The sequence below is a fragment of the Fusarium oxysporum genome, chromosome 15 (genome assembly GCF_000149955.1).
Source record: "Fusarium oxysporum f. sp. lycopersici 4287 chromosome 15, whole genome shotgun sequence".
In the NCBI taxonomy this organism is placed as follows: domain Eukaryota; kingdom Fungi; phylum Ascomycota; class Sordariomycetes; order Hypocreales; family Nectriaceae; genus Fusarium; species Fusarium oxysporum.
In genome coordinates this window covers 1,939,446-1,958,884 of record NC_031000.1, presented here as the reverse complement: position 1 = coordinate 1,958,884, position 19,439 = coordinate 1,939,446, and the positions used below count along the sequence as shown (strand labels likewise).

Genomic DNA, 19,439 nt, shown 5'->3' with positions numbered 1-19,439 from the left:
CCCTAAAGACATGGTTGATATCTCTTTGCAGGTGTTTTTGCCGTGCTTCATCATCTTCGATGTCTTCTTCCATTCCTGTACGGTTCCTCTTCCTTGCCTGACTTTCCCCGGCATATCGGTTGAAAATGGCGTTGTAGATGCATTCCTTCCAGTCTTTTAGAGTCGTATAGGGCTTCCAATGGGGATGTGGTGATTTTAGCTGTAGAATGAAGCGATTCACAAGTACAACATCAAGGAGGAATCCCCAAAGCAGCGCTTGCCAAGGACCACGGCGAAATCGATACTCATACGTTGTATATGATCTCAACTGATCACCGCGGTCAACGTGATTCATTTCATCGTTATACTCAGCGGCAACGGAAGGAATAGGTATGACTTTGAAGGTATCACCACCAAAGACCTGTTGGAGGCGCTGTGACTCTGACTTCGTGCCTTTTTTTTTGGGAGGGAATTTCCTATTTTTAGATATACGGCCGCCTTCAGCCCCAGTCTGCACAGTTGAAAGGAAATGCACGATACTGCTATCTTTCCAGCCGATTTGCATGACCTCGAAGAGACAGATTAGTAGGGGAAATTATATATAAAGACCGTATAAAATCTGTACCTTGTTACCCTTTGTAGGGATCGCGAGGACCTCGTTATACTGCAGGAGGGAGCCTTTGCCGGCTTTATTCCTCTCTTTGGCATGCTTTAACTCAGGCGTGATGCCGCAGTTAGGTCGTGCCGTGCCTGTAGCTCCACAGCCGGCTTCTCGAAGGGCACGGAAGAGGTTATCTGTAAAGACGTGATATGTCTGCTTTGGCAGCAAATTGCATAGGTAGATAACGACGCTCTGTGTATTGCTAAGAGCTACTGTGGTCTGTAGCTTTACCTTCTTGCCCTGCGTCTTCGGCAAAGGTAGCTCGACGGTAATAGCTTTGTATGGTGATGCCTTTACGTGCCAAAGCCACCGCAGAAAGAAGCCGTGTTGCGCAATAACCCAGACTTTGAACCCTACGGGCGCAGGTTTATTCTTGATGACTGTTGTCTCTTTGAATCTGCCTTTGAAAGGGACCATATACTCATCTATAGTTAGGCTAGTCCCTGGAATAAAGAGCTCGGCAGACGCCTTCTGTATGTGATCAAACCATGGTTCAGCCGCTTTGAAGGTCTTTGGAAGATCGCCCTCATCACGCACATCGAGCTATGTGTAGTCAAAAGTGCGGAAATACCGTGTAATCAGCTCGAACTTCCGTAACGGCATAAACTTTTATTATTGGATTGAGGAGTGCGCTGATCTCCAAGCCTAGAGGACTTCCAATGGTCTTTGATCGAGTTTTTCCTATGAATTCCTAGGTAAGTCATGATCCCGATCCATGCATATGCTGTTGCGGTGGAGAGGCCGTCCCACTGAAGGATACGGGAGTGTTTGGAAAGGGGGCTATTTCAGTTGTCAATAATGGCATTTTCGATGAGATAAGTGATCCAGTCGTTAGTGTATTTAATCCATAACTGTACATGGGAAATAGGTATGAAGATCTGGAATAATTCGAGTGGTTCCTTGGGTAGAGATTTGACCTGAAAATCACGATATTCTATGTTGAAAGGCGTAAAATGATTTCCTCTGCCTTCTTCGGGCGGAAAATTAGGCACCCCGGTGGGGTTCACCGGGGCCCCGCTGTGAGTGAGTGTGAAAGCTGTGATCATCTAGGCTATCTTGTAATTGATCGGGAATTGAAGAAGAGCTCATAGTTTTACTTGAGACAGATTTTTATTGATTTGTATGATGTTTTGGCAAAAATGCGTCCCTTGAGGAACATCCCGTACCCCGCTTGTACTGCTGTGATTACCTAAGAAAGGTGGGGAAAGTGACCTCTTTTGCAGTCTTGTGCCGCTCAAAGAGATAACTAGACCAGTTAGGACATGTACTGCGCCACTAATCACAGGATTAGGTTTTTGGTGTCTGTGTGTAAAGCTTATGAATATGGGATAGACTAGCACCGACCAAGAGCCCTGCGGTTAATCAATAGGAAATCTAACCCCTGTCTACCGATGTGACGGCTGAACTTACTCCAGAATGTTGACCTTGGGTCTTGAAAGCATGCTATTCTGAGCCGATTTGCCCATCCTCCACAATTGCGAGAACACATGCCTCTACGATGCAACATTCTCCGCAATTCCCCTCATTAGTGGCGCCGACTTCATCTCCTGCGAACCCTGTCATCTGCGCGGCTAGGGGGAGCTGACGGAATATACCGAAGGAGCATGATAGGGCATCTCTAAACTGAATGAGAGAGGACTGGTATGACTCAGGCAGCAGACCAGCGAGAATGATGTAGGTCAATAAGCTTTGGCCATCTCCAGGCCTTATGGATAACTTGCAAAGAGGTGTCGTAACGACGGCTATGGCGCTCTTTGTAAAGTAAGTTGCGAGCCTACCAGCTCCTAGGAACACCACACTGTGCAGTAGCCTGAAGTTGCGCATGTGAATACGCAGGGCTCCATTGCTATAATATACAGGTTGTTGGTGCCTTGCAATCGAACGTTTGCCAGAGTTGTGATCCATTCCTGTTACTGCTGTCTTCCTACCTGATCCATCATGATTACCCTCCTCTCTCCCCACTATGTGCTTCAAGAAGTCACTGAAGACGATATAGTTGTCGCCTCACTTGCCTGGGGCTTCACAATTGGCTTCGGCTGGCTCACAACCTGGACTGCTATGAAGCAAACAAAGCATATTTACAAGAGGCATCGCCTTAGCATTTTCCGCAACGCTTATGTGTGGATGATATGGCTGGAGATTCTTGTCTGCCTCATCTTCAGTATTATCTGTTGGTTACACTTGAAAGGCTATATACCCCCCAGGTTGGGCTCAACTCCCATTTACGGATTTCGAAGTGCTAACATTCCAATGTCTCTAGTTTTGCATTTTATTTTACTATTCGTATGTCCGCCTTTTTGGAGCCCTTTTTGTAACAGATGCTAATCTTAGCAGTTACCACATGGGCCCTTCAAGTATGCTTCGGTTATCCTCGTGAAATTGATTATCAATGCTAATCTGACCAGGTCCAATTCCTCCTCCAAATTATTATTAACCGTTGTTCCATCCTTCTTACGGATAAAAAACACGCCTACCGTCTCAAAGTCGGTGTTGCAGTTTTAATTACCGCTGTAAATATTTCGGTTTACAACATTTGGATTCCCGCTCGTCTACAAATTTCAGAGAGATATATCTGGATCAACGAGTGGTGGGACCGTGTTGAGAAGGCGATCTATCTGATTGTCGACGGAGCACTGAACTTTTATTTCATCAGAATCGTTCAACGCAACTTAGTAATGCATGGCCTGACAAAGTATAGAAGTCTAGTAAAATTCAACATATGTATCGTTGGATTCTCTCTTAGCATGGACGTTCTCATTATTTCCATGATGAGTTTAAACAACACATTCGTGTAAGTCAAGTATATAATAGAGTGTGGACAACAACGCTAACAGCAGCTTTAGTTACATGCAGTTCCATCCCTTTGCCTATATTGTCAAGCTCAAAATCGAGATGTCCATGGCTGATCTAATAAGCAAGGTCGCTAGGAAACGCGACTGTGGCGTCATCTCCGAGGGTGCTTTCAGCCATGCCGAGGAAGGATGTACTGGACTCCCAAACAAAAGCTTCGCTTCTGTCAGCAGGAATCAAAGGACGTTGGTGGAGGAGATTGACGACGTATCAGATGCAGTTTCTATTGAACTGCGGGAAATGCCAAATGGGGCGACTGCTGCCAATCGTAATCAAGAGACGATGAGCGACGCAGACAAGTTTGCTAGCCGATATTCGTGTTCAGATTTGCAAGTGGGGACAGCTATTCACACTACACGAGAAATTTGCATTGATGCCGAGCAGACGTCAAGCAGCCATGGCACAGGTAGTGTCGCTAGCTTCCGTGAGAACGGATTTGCAAGCAAGGAGGACGATGATACCAGACCGCTGAGGGACAACTAGCACGGCGGCCAGAAGGCAATAGGTCTTTCTACAAATATTCGAGCCAACAAGAGGCGTGGCATTCGCTCGAGAATAAGGATAACGTGGTCAATAACCAGTCGTGAATTTTTCCCTCGATGCGTCTTCTCATTATAAGATGAAAGTGATATTTTCTTGTTTCCTATGTTTTAACTTCGCCCTTTATTAAGAGATTATACAATGGGGTTAGGTTATGTAAGACATCAAGAGATTGCATAGTTCCTTACATAGTATCCACATCCCAGCCACTAGCAGATGGGACTATCTTAGCCATAAAGTCTTGATTAAAATATAATACCCTTAGCTTGTCTGCAGCTTTCTTGATGGTGCGGTAAAGAGTAAAAGGTCGGGCTTTCCAGTCACTAGATTGATCTATTTTCGAATAACAGTTTCTTCTGAAGATTTCTCTCTATTAATTTAGTTTTATCGCAGATTGGTGTAGAATTGCAACAGTTGTGGGCGAGTTACATGATAGTGTTTAAGCTAAAATAAGTGTCCAAAAGTATCAGAACACACCGCAACGTAATCCACCACCTCGCCACGCGACAGACTCTACATCTTCAACTATCTACAACTATAACAAATGGAAAGTCCAAGTCGAGGAATCCTAGCGTAAGTGTGCGCCAATCGCCCCCCTAAACAGGAGCTAAGTCCAGTGGCCAAAGCTCTCATCGTTCGCAACGTAGAGACAGGAAGGTCATACCGTGATATCGCGCGCGACGCGAAGTGATCACCACCATCTGTCGCAAGGATAGTTTAACGCTGGACAATGAGAAACTGGACAATTGTCCAAGACCCGGACATCCCCGGAAACTCACAATTTAGGAGATCCGGTATATATTACTCTCACTCAAATAGGACTGCCGTATCACATATAAGGTGATTGTTGATACGCTGGGTAGCAAGTTCTCACGATCTATACTATTTTGAGTTATCTGCCTTCACTATGGTCACAAATAAATAGTAATCCAGCTAATACCATTATCAATAGAAATAGCACGACAGCGGCTTTCATAGTATCAAGGCTGGAAGGACAATATTAATGAATTGATAGAGATAGAGACAATCAAAGATGAAGTACCACTTAAGCTCAGGAAGGTTTCACTAAACTAATAACGACTTTAGATAATTTTCTCTGATAAGTCTATAATTTAGTCTTAACCTAACTATAAACAAGACTGACTATTCTGTAAGACTTACGAGAAGTTTATAAAACTATTTATTAATCTCACAGTTTAGGAGAAGTCTAAAATATCAACTATACTTTAGGGAGCAATCTAGGGAGGTGGATAATCCGACAATACAATTATAATCCGCGATAACGCGGCCAGAAGAAGAGGATATATATTACAAAGTTATTAACTAGCTTTAATAAAAGGGCTACTTCCTATATACAACGGCACGCAATAATTCCAGCAGGATAACGCAAGAATTCATACTCCGCAGTTAACGACTAATTGGTTATTAAAGCAATTAATTAAGTAGATTAACTGGCCTGCATATTCGCCGGATCTTAACTCTATTAAGCATATTAGGAAGCTTTTAAGTCTAAAATATGGAAGTATTACCCTTACTTAGAAAACCTAAAGAAGAATGAATCTAATATCCAAGAATTGGTTAGATATATAAGGTTGGCGTGGGCGGAGATTACAACGGAAGAGATTAATAACCTTATTTAGTCTCTGCCCTGTAGACTTAAAGCCCGTATTTATGTATAGAGATAGTATACCTAATATTAGAGAGAGAAAGCAGGGCTTTCATTTAATATATCATATATATTGATTTATTGTAAATTGATTGATTTCATTAGAAGTAAAATTATCGCATGCAAATGGAATGAGGTGGTTGGAGGTAGGGCGTTCCGATACTTTTGAACTCAAATTGTAATCATCTCATTAATTTGGCGATGAAGCGGAGTTGCAAGCAGGGTTATAATATCCTTTATCATAGTAGGTGTAGTTATTTACTGAAACAAGGGTATATACACTCTCGTAAGACCTTTGCCTAAACTGAGGAACCTTGATTTCTTTTGCAAATCAATCCGACTTTTGCTAGTCAAGTGGCCTTGGGCGACTTGCAGCCCCCCTAATAAGGTATCCTCGCATATTCGCCAGGTTCAGATTAGTGCAAGACGTCACTAATACAGTGTATTGATGTCAATGGTGCTGTACTACGTCCGCCTTCAAATTAGTTCCCCACGGGGTAGCCGCAAGGGGGGGCCAATTAGACATGCAGATCGGTGTAGAGGGGGCGCCTTCGTCGGAACCACTGGCGATCCGCGAATTTTACCGTTTCGGCTTCACCCGGCCGAGACCAGACCTCCCACACGGCGACAAGAACCAAGCCCACCACGACGACCCTCTTTGCGGGCGCAAACGACTCATACATTGGCGGCCCTTTCAAACCAATGAAGCTGCACCCTCCACACCGCCAACTTCACAGCCCCCACCACCAACAGCGTGACAATCTTCAAGTACCATCCTTGCCCTAGCGTCATCTGTTTGCCCCCATGTTTCTTGCAAAACTTAGCGCAAAACAGAAGCACATGCCAAGCAGTTGAATTCGCAGAGCGATGTCATCTCTAACCCTACTAGATACTACTCAAAAGGGCTGTAGGTCAAAGCAGCACACCGTCTCGGGTATCACATTCAATAAGGGATTTTAACTACATTGAAGCTCTTGATTTTTTCCTAAATGATGAACTAGTTTTTATCGTTTGATAGGTTCGTATTTACCTACTATGACGAGATTCTCCTAACGACCCTTCAATTACCCTGAGGGTCACATAGGCCGAGGATTATACGATGTGATATACCCCCTATTTTCAACCTGGTTGCAAAATGAAGCTATGTACAGTGCTACATTAGGTCTGACTCGGGACCCTAAGGGTGGTTTTCTTGATCCTAGTTATTATCCATTCTAAGGCAATCAAGGCTGGTGATTGGGTTTTGACCCAGGGAACAGGTGGCGCCGGCTTGGCTGCAATTCAATTTGCTGCTGCCGCAGTTGCCACTGTTGTTTCCACTATGCCATCGAATGAGAAGGCTGAAACTCTCAAGGAGCTTGGTGCTAGTTATATTATTAACTACCGAAAGGATTCTAGTTAGGGCGAGTTGGCTCATGCCCTGACTCGTGGAGGCCTTGGATTCGATCATATTCTCGACATCGGCAGTACCGCTGGCATCGCCCAATTATTCAAGGCTATCAAGCTTAAGGGTCTTATCACTATTATTGGATTCTTGACTTCTGCTGATAGCGACAAGCAACCACCTTTGATGGATGCCCTGAACTATATCTGCATAGTGCGAGGTGTTTTTGTTTGATCTAAGCAATAATTTGTGGAAATGAATCGAGCAATTGACTTGGCCAAGATCTACCCCGTTGTTGACTCTAAGGTCTTTTCTTTTGATGACAACAAGGACACTTATCAGTATCAATGGAAGAAACATAACTTGGGGAAGGTTGTGATCAACATTTGATGACTTGGGGAAGTTGGGAAAGCTAAGGATGACTAAGAGTTTTTATTGTCTTGTGACTACCAACAATACTTCGATCTAAACCAAACGGATAGTTAAATACACTCAAGATTTTATCGGAAACTGAGTATACATGGAATCTTTTGGACCTTGGGATGCGGTTGAGTCATTGCAGATATCTTAGACTTAATGTGAGTGTAACTCCTGCCTGTAGTTTAGATTCGGTGGTCAGCACATGGGAATTAGCGCAGAGATCAAGTCACGCACAGAATGTGAAGCTTGAAAAACTGAGAGCCAAATAGTACTAAGATTATATGACGATATACTCTACTTGTTAAAGCCCTTCTGAATCTATATTGATTGCGTCTGATATAGATATCTGAGGACCTGCGTATCCTGGTGGTCCCTTAGCTCAGGGGAAATGCTAGTCATATATCTGCACCGCTGAGCACTTTACCTTCCCTATTCTTAAAAATCTCTAAACTAAGTTAGTGGATAATTTGTTTCGCGGTAGTCCTACGTCATATTTTCCGCGGCACACGGCCGAGCTGGAGGCGATAGCAATGGCATTGCGATGCATGCCCGATGATCTGCAACGTCGGGACCTTACTATACTATTGAGTAGCCAGTCTTCACTCAAAGCAATCACGCGACCGCGACAGCAGTCCGGCCAGGTCACCGTTCGTCAGATCTATGAGCACGTCAAGCGACTGGGAAATGGAAATAACAGGGTCAAGATGATGTGGATACCATCCCAAGACGACGGCCTCACCATGGGGCATATGTGAGTGCAGACGCGCACCAGAGACGATAGAATATTTCCTGTTCCGATACACAAGATAGGAGACGGAGCGTGAAGTTATGCGACAGGGTAGGGTAAGGCATAATAGGAAACTTTTCTTTCTTTCTGGGTGGCAAGTCGGCTGCAGATGGACCTAAATGGGCACCCAACCTAGAGGCGGTGCGAGCGACAGTTAAGTTTGCGATGGCAAGGGGAAGACTAAGTTAAGAAGGGAAGACAGAACATATTAAATATTAATACCAGTTAACATCACAGTTGGCTACTAGCATTGAATAGCCTCAAGTTGACAGACCATGCTTTGGCTGCTGAAGATGGGATGATGAACACTTGAAGAAGTCGGCATTCAAGCAGGCATGTCAAACAGAGTCAAGCAAGACTAAAACGGAAAAGACTTAGCACGAGAAGTAGGGTACCTACTGGTCCTATGAGATTCGTTCTCCCGGGCGTAATAAACTCTATCTATCTATCTAACTGCGACATGATGCTTCTTAAGCATTAATGTGGCTTGAATTGGTGGCTTGGATAACCCTCGCCAGCTTAATAGTAAAACCTCAACCCATTGGTATACTTGTTACAAAGACGGAAACATCCTCCTTTGAAGCTGGGGTACATGTTAGCATAACTCCATACAAGGAACAACTGTTACTTACATATGTCCCATCGATATCGCCGAGATTACCAAGGCCCAAATTCTGAGCATTGATGGTTAGCTCATGCTTCAGGATCTCGGCAGCCTTGATAACTCCATCAGTCCCATAGACAAGAGAGTACATGAATGAACGGCCGACACCGACTGCTCTGACACCCAACACGAGTAGCTTGAGGACGTCGCCCGCGGACCGAACACCGCCGTCGGCATAGACCTCGATCTGCTGAAAGACCCCAGGTGCTTCCTGGAATCTGTTTTAATTTGTTAGAAGATGCTCCATGTTCAAATAAGCTGGATTAACTAGGACATACATCTCAAGCGCTGTCTCGAAGCCAGAGGGTGCTCCGTCGAGCTGACGCCCACCGTGATTTGACAGGTAAATAGCATCAACGCCGTGTTCAATAGCTTTCTTGGCATCATCAGCGGTAGTGATGCCCTTCAAGAGAATAGGCAGGTCTGTTATGATCTTGAGTTTGTCGTAGTAATCCCAGGTGATGCACGTAGCAGCAGAATCAGTTGAACCACCCCCCAGCGGGCAGCCTTCCATCGGTCACCATCACCAGCCGAATCAATAGTAAAGGCAATCGCTTTGGCGCCGTACTTTTCGACGCTATCGAGATAGCTTTTGAGCTTGGCACCGTCCCAGCCCTTGTTGTAGAACTGCTGGAAGTAGACTTGGCCATCGGCTGCTGCGTCGGCAATCTCCTCCTGGCTCTTGGAGGCGCTCATAGAGGCGATATAGAGAATATTCTGGTTAGAGGCACCCTTGATGAGGTTTAACTCGCCGTCTTCGTGTAGGTATCCGCCTCCACCGCAAGAGGTGATAAAAAACGGCAGGGAAAAGTTGTAACCCAACATGTGTGTCGTAAAGGTCTCGTCGACTGACAGGATGTCAACCATGGTGCGAGGGCGGAATCTGTACGCTTGGAATGCCTCCTGGTTCATGCGTTACGACCCTTCAGTACCAGCGCCACCGGACAGAGCAGCATAGAGGCTCGAGTTGAGCACATTCTGAGCAGCCCATTCAAAGTCGTTGAGGCAGCAGATGTCGTCAAGAGGAGGCAGTGAGCCCTTTTCGATGCCGATCACTGCGTATCGAGCATCGGCTCCGTGTCTGGGGCATATAACCAGAGGCGGGCGGCCAAGACAATGCCCGAGAAAAAAAGCAACAAGATGAAATACATTGAATCAGAAGAAAGACAGTATTGGATGGGAGAGTATGAATCTGCTTGGTCTTTGTTGAGACTACCTAAGAGCAAGAAGGGAGCAAGGGCGATTTATAGCCTACGCCACTGTAGGTAGGTTTACGTTAATACTTCAACTTTTCATAATTCTTAAGAGAGCTGCAAAGATTCGCAAGTTGCTGTTCTGACTTACAACCATTTCTGTTCTACACGTAAGCTGGAACCAGGGTCTATAGATATCAACCGGGGTGGTTTGGCGATGTTCGCCGGGCTTGGCACTCGAAGTCCGTAGGACTCCGTAAGCGCTATCACGATGGTAACCTCAAAGAGAATATTCAAACCTCCTTTTCACGACTTCTTACGTAGAACATGACGCGGCAAGGAGCCAGAGTCAATCTCGTATTCCTGAAGCAATTACAACGTGATGACAATCTGACGGCTTGCGGTCAATACGTGGAAATCCAATCTTGCGACAAGCCTCAGCCACCGGAAATGGAGTCTTTTATTCAGTTAACAGGGAAAGTGACAACTCTATCATTCGAAAGACTCCGATGCATTTCGGACACTGAGGTATCAGGAAATGCGGGTGGTAACGGGCTGGTTCTTGAAAATGACATACGGGGGAACACTTCCGTTGACGGCTGATTTAGTGTCATACCATCCACAACCCCTCTCGCCACCACCCCTCTTTCGCCAGGCAAAATCAAAAAAGCTCTACCAAAACTCATCAACTTCACTTACACAGAATTTGACAAATTTGACAGAAATGCGTAAAATCATTCATTTAATGAGTCATAAGTAGATTTATCTATTGTACTCTGGTTTTTTTCACCATCCGCCGCGACCGCCTGGTTGGTTGGTGGGGTATGTTTTCCTCTCTGACTTCGATGACAGAACCAGCCTCCGATTCTGACTCTTGCTCGCTTGAAAAGACAAATTCCACCCCGACAGGCGTATAACGAGTCGCCCCTTCTGGTATGGGCTCCTTACCAGCTAGAGTCTCTCCAAGAGTCATAAAACGTTTGTTAGGATTCGGCACCGCCTTCCTCTTCTTCCCTCTTTTCAGCCAAGCCAATTCTTCCTCTAGGCTGGCAATCCTCTGCGTATGCGCCGCTACTGTCTGCTGGTGAGCTTCAAAGCCCTTGGCTATCACGTTTTACCGTCTCCGCGTCTTTGATGTTTTGTTCAAGCCAATATCACGAATTTGACGGCTCGTCTGTGGCGTATCGTCCGAGCCAAGATATGGCCTGGGTTCAGGAGTCACTCTTGGGCTGCCGTTTGGCTTATCTTATTGGATTTCAGGGTGCTGTAATGCTTTTGCACGTGAAATGGGCCAGTTTCTAGTGACCCTCCAGCTAGACAGTATATTCTTCTTAGTCATTCTAATTCAGCAAGCCTTAGCGTAGGCCCTAATAAAATTAACCTTGTCTATTGGAGTGGAATCAATTAATAAAGCGAACTTTTCTAACTCTTATCGATATATAACCTTTAATGCGTTAAATACCCCAGTATCCAGTGGCTGGAGTCCATGAGAGCAGTGTGCTGGTAGATAGCAGCAAGAAACGTTGTTCAAAAAGCACGTGGCGATCCATTCATCCTTCCACCACTCAGCACTGATCGTGAGATGGGGGAAATGGAGGACATACTGTTGCATGGCTTCCGTGACCATCTAAAATGATCAGTCTAGCGTCTGACTCGTCGGCAGGTGTTGTCTGGGGCAGATAAACTCTTTCAAGCCATTCAATGCCTATGTGGTCATCAGTCCACCAGTTGGGCGAAGTTATGTAATACCAGTCTGCTATCTGCTTGAACTCCTCAAGAAACCACTGTTTCTGGAGTTGTTTCCCTTTGAATATTATGCCAGGAGTCAAAGCGCGGCCGTCAGCAGTGATAGCTTCGATGAATGAAGTCCAATTCCGAGTTTGTGGTCCTTTGAGAAAGGCCTTGCGTTTCGGGTCCGCGCTTCCAACAACCAAGCTATCTAGTCCTGAATGAAGTGGATTAGTCGGTCAAAACTCAAGCACTGTCAAGGAATAGTGGTAAGCGCTTACCGAAACCAGTCATAATACCGCCTTCATCAACGTTGACGGTGTTTTCAGGCTTAATCCAGCCATACTGTCCATCCCGGATATCAAAGTACCAATGAACCGCTCTAGGTGTGAAAGAGTCGAACCTCTTGGCTTCTTGACGTTTACCCATCTTGGTCTTTAGGTCTGCGCGGCGATTAATCAATTTGATCACCCAGTTGCGTCCTAAGTCGGGATGTTCGCCCTGCTGCCTCAACAAGCCCATGACACAAGCGCGGATCTGACTGTGGGACGGAGCATAGCCCAAGGACTCCTGACGGAGAATCCAGAGAGCCAGCCTATCCTCTTGGCTTTTGGACAAGCGTCGATGAGGGTGGATCTGCTCTTTCACGGCCCCGCGGCCGTTAAGTCTGTCTATTAGAGTGCTCCGAGGTACTCCCCGTCTATGAGCGGCTTGAGGGGGCGAAAAGCCATTATCAGTAACATCCAATATAGCCTCTGCCATGTCTTCCTCGGTATATTTCCATCGAAGTCTCGATATAGGCATTTTTTTTGTCGTTGTCGCAGAAAAATGCCAAAAAACATAGAAAAGAGCGGTGAGGAAATTGATGATTGAATTAACACTATTTCCATAGCACGGTATGCATACATCGCATACCCCGCACAGCCTTAGAGGGCTACAATCGTTAACTCCAATCATTTCTATAATCAGCAAAGGCATTGTCCTCCAAGTAGCTATTTATTTTGGCCAATATTTGTGTAAGTGAAGTTGATGAGTTTTGGTGAAGCTTTTTTTTATTTTGCTTGCCGAAAGAGGGGTTATGCCGAAAGAGGGGGTTGTGGATGGTATGCTTTCCGAGTGAAGTGTATGATCGCCGTCTTTTCTGCCTCGAAGGTCGCGCCACTTCTCCTTTCCCAGCCCAGTGCCTTCTTAATAATCTCTTTGATCCCATCACGGTTGCTCTCTGCCGTCGGACCTGTCACCCACGCCGTGAAATCGTCCACAAACGCTATCGCTCCCCCGTAGCAATCGATGTGCCGCTGTACAAGGTCTGCATTGAAGAAAAGAAACAGAATCGGAGACAGAGGTGAGCCTTGTGGCAGCCCAGCTTGTGGTAGACTTCGCATCTCGGATGTCTGTCCGTTGATCTGAATAGTCGCTGTGCGATGCGAGCAAAAGACTTCGATCCATCGAAGCAGATCTTCCGGTATGCCCCTTGCTCTCAGTCTTTGGATAAGTCTCTCCTTGCACACTCCGTTATAGGCTCCTTTAATGTCAAAGCTCACCAGGCTAAGGATCCACCGTCCCCGCCAGGCGGCGTAGATCTGCTCTTGTAGCAGCATCAGGGCCTGCTCAGCGGAACGCTGCTTGCGAGCTCCAAAGTGGTTTGTTGGCAGTAATCCGTGTGTCTCAACAGCGTGCGAGATCCGTTCTGCGACAACTGCCTCTAATACTTTGCCTAGGATAGATAGGAGCGATATGGGCCTCCACGCCTTTGCGATCGAATAGTTTTCTTTATTTGGCTTCTTCTGTGGAATAATCTTAGCATGTCTCCATTGATTCGGCAGCACTCCTTCTTCTAGCGATGCACGAAACAGCGAGAAGACTCGGTGCTTAACAGAGGGCCAGATCTCTTTCCAGACTGCTGCGGGTAGTCCGTCCTCGCCAGGTGCTTTCCACGCCTTTGCCGAGAAGAGCTGTCGCTCTACCTCCTCCATAGTAACGTCTGGCATGACGATGGCGGCTCCGCGCTGAGGTCGTTTCCCTTCCTCTTCGATGTGTTCCGGCAGTGGAGGGAAAAAGTTGGCTAACATCTCCTCGGCCTGTTCGATGTTGTTGGTCGTCCGTGTGCCGTTGGCCCTTGTAGGTTGGGGCACTTTGCCGAATGCTTTGTCATCTCCAGACTTGAGGTACTTTGCTGCCTTCCAGATGTTGTCGTTGTCAGCTAGAAACTCATTCCAGTGCGTCTTTTTCTGCTGTCTGATAGCATCATGATACTGTTTTGCTGCTCCCCTGGCCGTCTCCCCAAGCTCCTGACATGCCGATCCTGCTCGCCTCAATGCTCTGGTGCGATTCCTCCAGTGTGTATATATCTGCCGGAGTTGCGTGAGGTCTGAGGTCCACCAGCGTTTTGCATAGGGTGACGGCTTAGCTCTGGGTGTCAGAGCGCGAACCGCCTCTAGCACCACTGCCATAAGCCTGTCAGTTTTCTGCTGTACGGTACCTTCCTCCAGCGTGGACCCTAATGCTGCGGCAATTCGAACGTTGATTTCCATCCATGGTGCGTTCTTGAGTAAGAGCCGTTCTTGAGCTTGGGGCAACGGGACGGAGACGTCGAACTCGGTCTCAATAGCACGATGATCGGACCCGTGCTCTGTACCGTGTATCATACACTTGACAGTCGAAGACGCTAGGTCCGCGGAAGCGAAGACCAGGTCGACTGTCGTCTCAAAATCTCCACCGCTCCACGTCTTCGTTCCTCTCGGGAGCAGGCTCATAAGCTCAAACTCATTCATAAGATTGATAATCTGATCCGCTTCGCCTTGCCTCGTCAAGGATATATCGTCTCCTCCCCATAGCTGGTCGTGTCGGTTGAAGTCTCCGACAACTACCACGTCCACCAGTCTACCGGCTTGTCCTCTTACGTCTGAGATGACCTGACGCAGACCGTTGCAGGTGTCTTGTAAAGCTTAGGCGTCTCCTCCTGGCACATAAACCGAAACAACCAGAACCAGCCGCTCAGGGAGTCGCAAGATGGCTGCCGTCATATCCGCTGTCTCGATCGGTATCTGCTCTGCCTCCACATCCTTGTTTACCTACAACATGCTTCGGATCGGCCACCTGCCCTCTCTCTAAACCGTGGGGACTATCTTCACCCATCTGGGGTATCCCATAGGGACCGTTAGTAGCTTGCTGTCCTTTTGGTCTGCCTGGGGCTCTTAGATCGCTATTGCTGCATAATCTTAAAGTTACTTATCGTTCATGAGGCTCTCATGTACCATATCCTGCTTTCTCACATTCAGTTGAATTACCTGCAACAACTTACTTATGCCATCTAGGGTAAAGTTTCAGGCAATTTCTACTAAATGACTCATGCGAACCGCTGCAGAGGGCGCACCTGGGTATCTGTGCCTGGCACTTACTGTGATGGTGGCCTTCGGCGGCGCACCTTGCATATACTCGATTCTTACTGCATGAGAATGCCTTGTGACTGAGCTCTTGGCAGTTATAGCATTGTTCTGGTCCAGTGGTCTGCTCAAATATACTCATATATGCCGATTCACCTGCGATGAGAAAGTAGTGTTCCTGCGGTAATTGGTCCGAACAGTTGTTCACCAAGTCGATCTCTCCAAAATTGCACACTTTGTATCAGGCGACTTGGAAGAAATAACGGACATGTTGCATCACGTTATAGTCCGGCGACATCGAATTAATCTGACGGCAGAAAATTACGCTTCAAAGATTTCCATCTCGCATCAACCTTTTCTTGCACCTCGCTCAATTCGTCAATCACAATGAGATCTATTATCTACATTCTTTTATCAGTAAGGGTGGCCTTGGCGACCAAGCTCTTGGCCCAAAAGCCACAGATGGGTGAGTGCTATCGACAATATGCCGCTGCAAATACTTGTGCTGACCTAGGAAAGGCTGGAATTCGTGAAATAGCTTCAAACTCAACGTGAGCGACGAGCTGATTAGGTCAACCACTAATGCCCTCATCTATCCTGGTCTTGCTAAGCTTGGGTATGACTACGTGGTGATTGACGACGGATGCAGACAGTAAGCTCGCGGTAAATCACACCAGGTTTCCTGGTGGTATCTCGCCCAACGGCCTCTTACATTCACTCCAAGGGACTCAAAGTGGGCATCTATAGTGATGACGGCATCTTCACGTGCGGAAAGTATCCTGGCAGTCATAGCTATAAGGAAATAGATGCATAAACCTTTGCTAATTGGAGTATCGACTACCTTAAGTATGATAACTGTGGTGGCTTCTAAAGCAACACTCTCTCCATGTAGGAGTAATTTCTTAAGATAATATACTTACTGGCTGCCTCAGGTCGTTAAATCTTCTATTTGCAAAGCAAATAGGGTAACTAGTTTACCTGGCTCTAGGCCGACTAGATAGGCGAGTCTTACCGAATATTAGGCGATATCTACTTATCTTTTGCTAAAGACAGAGCAAGCATATGCAAGACGGCTTATTGCATAGACCAGGGCTATGCTGGCATTAGTATAATAACCATAATATGCAAGATAAGAGAGATCAGCCTATTCTCGAAACTAGGAGCTTAGGATAAGTATATTTGTTAGTAAAACTATTACTTATAAGGATATTAAAGCTGATTTCTGATCTAGCTGATATAGATACGTTGGGGATTGGGACCTGGACTATGATAGAGCTAGAAGAATAAACCTACTTCTCCTTCTAGGCGGCACTTAAGTCTCCCCTTATTATTGGCGCCGATCTCCATAACATTAGTGATACCTCTCTCGCTATATATAAGAATAGGGGGTTATTGCCTTAAACCAGGATAATACGGGTCAGGCTGCCGTCTATCTGCCAAAGCTCTCTGAAGAAGGTAGTTATTAGGTTTGGGCGGGGCTACTGAGTTCTGGGAAAAGGCGATATGTAATCTTGGCCTAGAACTATGGCAGTAAGGACGTAGACGTTGAGATCTCCTTGGGAGATATCCTTGATCTTTCTATGGAGTAACAGTGGAAGATCAGGGGCATCTGGGTAAGAAAAGAAATTGCTGTATCTGGCGGCAAGGTTAGCTTGAAGGGCCTCAAGCCAACGCAAACAAAAGTCCTCGTCATTTCCAAATAGGAAGATCAGAAGCTTACCTTGGTTATAGAATTGATGAGCATGCACTGCCAAGTAATAATACTAATATGTTATACCTACCAGGGCCATCTCGTTGCTGCTTAGACTACGTTTAGCACGTTTAAGATGAACTCCTCCTGGAGCTAGAGGCTTCCTAGTCTCTTGCAGGGCATGCCAGCTATTCTGCAGCTAGTTCTTAGCATCTAGGTCCCTAAGTCTCTCCGTTGGCTTATGTACAAAGATCGTGGAGATAAAGCTCTGCGTGTGCTCTCTTAGTATTACTCCTGCGGCGGCTATAACTCTCGCCTAGTGCGCTTCAAGCTACTTGAGATCGAAGTAACCCTGGAAGAGGAAAAGAAGCATAAGGCCATCTAGTAGACCGAGTTTATCCGCACCAGTGGCAACCGCAAAAGCCTCTAAATCTTACTTTTCACACTTTTCATACTTTTCATAGGTTTTACTACTTAGTTATTAGGCCTGGGCTTGACTGGCTATTACCTGACTAAGATCTTAAATAGTATTAGTATTACTGATACTAATATATAACTTCTTATTAATATAATTACTGCTATTTAGCAGCTATATTACTCTATTGTCTTTACTATGCTTATTAGTCAAGTTGGCCAATACAGTCTAATTATATTTGGAATTACTACTATATTAGTTATCTTTATAGTATAGACTACCTGTTCTGCCTTAAACGAGGACCACCATTTTTCCGATTAGCCTCTAGCGCTAGTTATTATTACTATGATTTTCCTATTCCAGGTTGTCTACTAACCCTTTGCTATCTTAACCGTGCTATACATTATTAAGTATTCCCTCTACTCGTTGCGCTCTAAGATAGCTATAATCTTCTAGTTCTATGGCTACTTGGCCAGCTTCTTCACAGGCTATGTTAACCCTGTTATTTTAGACTGCATTAACTGGCGTTACTATATCTTTGCATATGCCGTACTTGGCGTTGAATGCGTGTTCGCTTGGTGGTATCTGCCTAAGATAAAGGGCAAAGGTCTGGAAGAGATTGGCTAGATCTTTGGTGGCGACGAGCTTTTAACGGGCATGCAAGTTATTGCTAAGAAGGGCGAGGAGAAATATTGTGGATTGATAAGAGCAGTCTTTGTGAGCGCAAAGCTATTAATGCAAGCCACATTGAGGAAGGGGAGAGTGAAGTTTGAGGGGTGCTATAGATTATATTACTGTGTTGCATAAGGCTGCCCTTATTTCTTAATCTTGTGTGTATATGGCTGCTATAGGTTTCACTATGTTAGCTTTAGTATATCCCTTGGCTAATATTGTAGTTATAAGTATTTTGGGATAGAGGTTAAAGAAATATAATTAAGCTAGGGTTTCAATAAGTAAGGAGATTAAGCATGTTAGAGAGATTTAAGACTGGAAAAGAGACTCTGGCGCTAGGTATAGACTTGAGTATTAATCTTGGAAAAAGCTATAAAGAAATGTACGTGTAGTAGAGAATTTATATTTATTCCAGCTAGACGTAGTCTGACGGTTCCGAAGAATCTTCTTCGATAGCAACAGGAGAGTGTTATTCTGAAACTTTCCTATCTATTGATACTGTTACAGAGCTGCTAAGAAGGTCCCAACGATTAGTTAAAGACTATAGACATTAACAGGTCACCTTGCTAAGCCTCTACGTACACTGTTCCACGCTGTTTCATAAACCTCGACATAATTAATTAAAATACACTTCTGTTTTTATGCATCTCATGCGTAAAACACAGTCACGCTGTACTAGTTCCTAGGTGTCCCACTCGTCGCCATGGATTTCAAGCGTTCCTGATGCCGGTCGATGGTTTGGGCAATATTATCTCAACTCTCATTCAAGGTTTTGCATAAAGATTAATCCAAGCTTCTCTTGGTTCACGCATGCATCGACCAGGTGACTGCTTTCTGAGTGACATTGTTGGCTATCACTGCCTGTCGAAGGTCCAATGACTTTCTGTGTTCAGGACAACTTAGTGATGGGCACCCACTGCCACCCAATCACAGGAGGGCACGTATGAAACCCTGGAAGCGGAAGTCAGTATCTTTTCTCCTACTGTTGATTCCCTCGATTGATTGGTGCAAATCGTGTACAGAGTGGGAGCTGCAGCTCGGTATATGTCCGCCGATAAAGTTTTTGCAGACCTACATTCCATACGCAGATCTTTTCCCGGGTGACAAATATGCCGTGCCGTGCCGTGTTGTGTACTCCACCCACAAGCGCCAATAAACATATGCAGGTCTCAGCCCAGCTTTTCAGCTTGGCTGGCATTTCCTCTTCTGTGAATCAATGCATTGCATGAGAATTGTGAGTTTTTGAGCTGTCAATTTTGACAGATTGGATTTGTGCTCATAATCATGTTGTAATCATGGTAACCATTATTCAAAGAAATGGACACGGGAAAGGGGGTGCGCCGATCAGCAATACTCAGGATATCGTCGGCTGAGCTAACCAGGCGAGCTATCATGTATTTCCCG

At 45.6% G+C, this 19,439-nt stretch overlaps 5 protein-coding genes across 5 annotated transcripts; 4 read left to right on the top strand and 1 right to left on the bottom strand.

Annotated features, from left to right (window-relative positions):
• Nucleotides 1-2,578: 2,578 nt before the first annotated feature.
• On the top strand, nucleotides 2,579-3,973 carry FOXG_15535 (uncharacterized protein; the record flags this gene model as incomplete). Its single annotated transcript, XM_018395634.1, has 4 exons — nucleotides 2,579-2,810; nucleotides 2,975-2,994; nucleotides 3,046-3,431; nucleotides 3,484-3,973. The coding sequence occupies 4 exons, from the start codon at nucleotides 2,579-2,581 to the stop codon at nucleotides 3,971-3,973; spliced, it is 1,128 nt and encodes a 375-aa protein (XP_018255832.1).
• Nucleotides 3,974-6,398: 2,425 nt separating this feature from the next.
• Nucleotides 6,399-7,098, top strand: FOXG_22049 (uncharacterized protein; the record flags this gene model as incomplete). The annotated part of the gene is made up of 3 exons (XM_018402431.1): nucleotides 6,399-6,464; nucleotides 6,521-6,603; nucleotides 6,879-7,098. The coding sequence occupies 3 exons, from the start codon at nucleotides 6,399-6,401 to the stop codon at nucleotides 7,096-7,098; spliced, it is 369 nt and encodes a 122-aa protein (XP_018255831.1).
• Nucleotides 7,099-7,335: 237 nt separating this feature from the next.
• On the top strand, nucleotides 7,336-7,470 carry FOXG_15534 (uncharacterized protein; the record flags this gene model as incomplete). Its single annotated transcript, XM_018395633.1, has 1 exon — nucleotides 7,336-7,470. The coding sequence occupies one exon, from the start codon at nucleotides 7,336-7,338 to the stop codon at nucleotides 7,468-7,470; it is 135 nt and encodes a 44-aa protein (XP_018255830.1).
• A 560-nt stretch (nucleotides 7,471-8,030) lies between these two features.
• FOXG_22048 (uncharacterized protein) lies at nucleotides 8,031-8,255 on the top strand (the record flags this gene model as incomplete). The annotated part of the gene is made up of 1 exon (XM_018402430.1): nucleotides 8,031-8,255. The coding sequence occupies one exon, from the start codon at nucleotides 8,031-8,033 to the stop codon at nucleotides 8,253-8,255; it is 225 nt and encodes a 74-aa protein (XP_018255829.1).
• A 585-nt stretch (nucleotides 8,256-8,840) lies between these two features.
• On the bottom strand, nucleotides 8,841-9,818 carry FOXG_15533 (uncharacterized protein; the record flags this gene model as incomplete). Its single annotated transcript, XM_018395632.1, has 4 exons — nucleotides 8,841-8,870; nucleotides 8,920-9,169; nucleotides 9,230-9,374; nucleotides 9,419-9,818. 4 exons carry the CDS (start codon nucleotides 9,816-9,818, stop codon nucleotides 8,841-8,843), a joined length of 825 nt encoding a protein of 274 aa, XP_018255828.1.
• Between the last annotated feature and the right edge of the window lie 9,621 nt (nucleotides 9,819-19,439).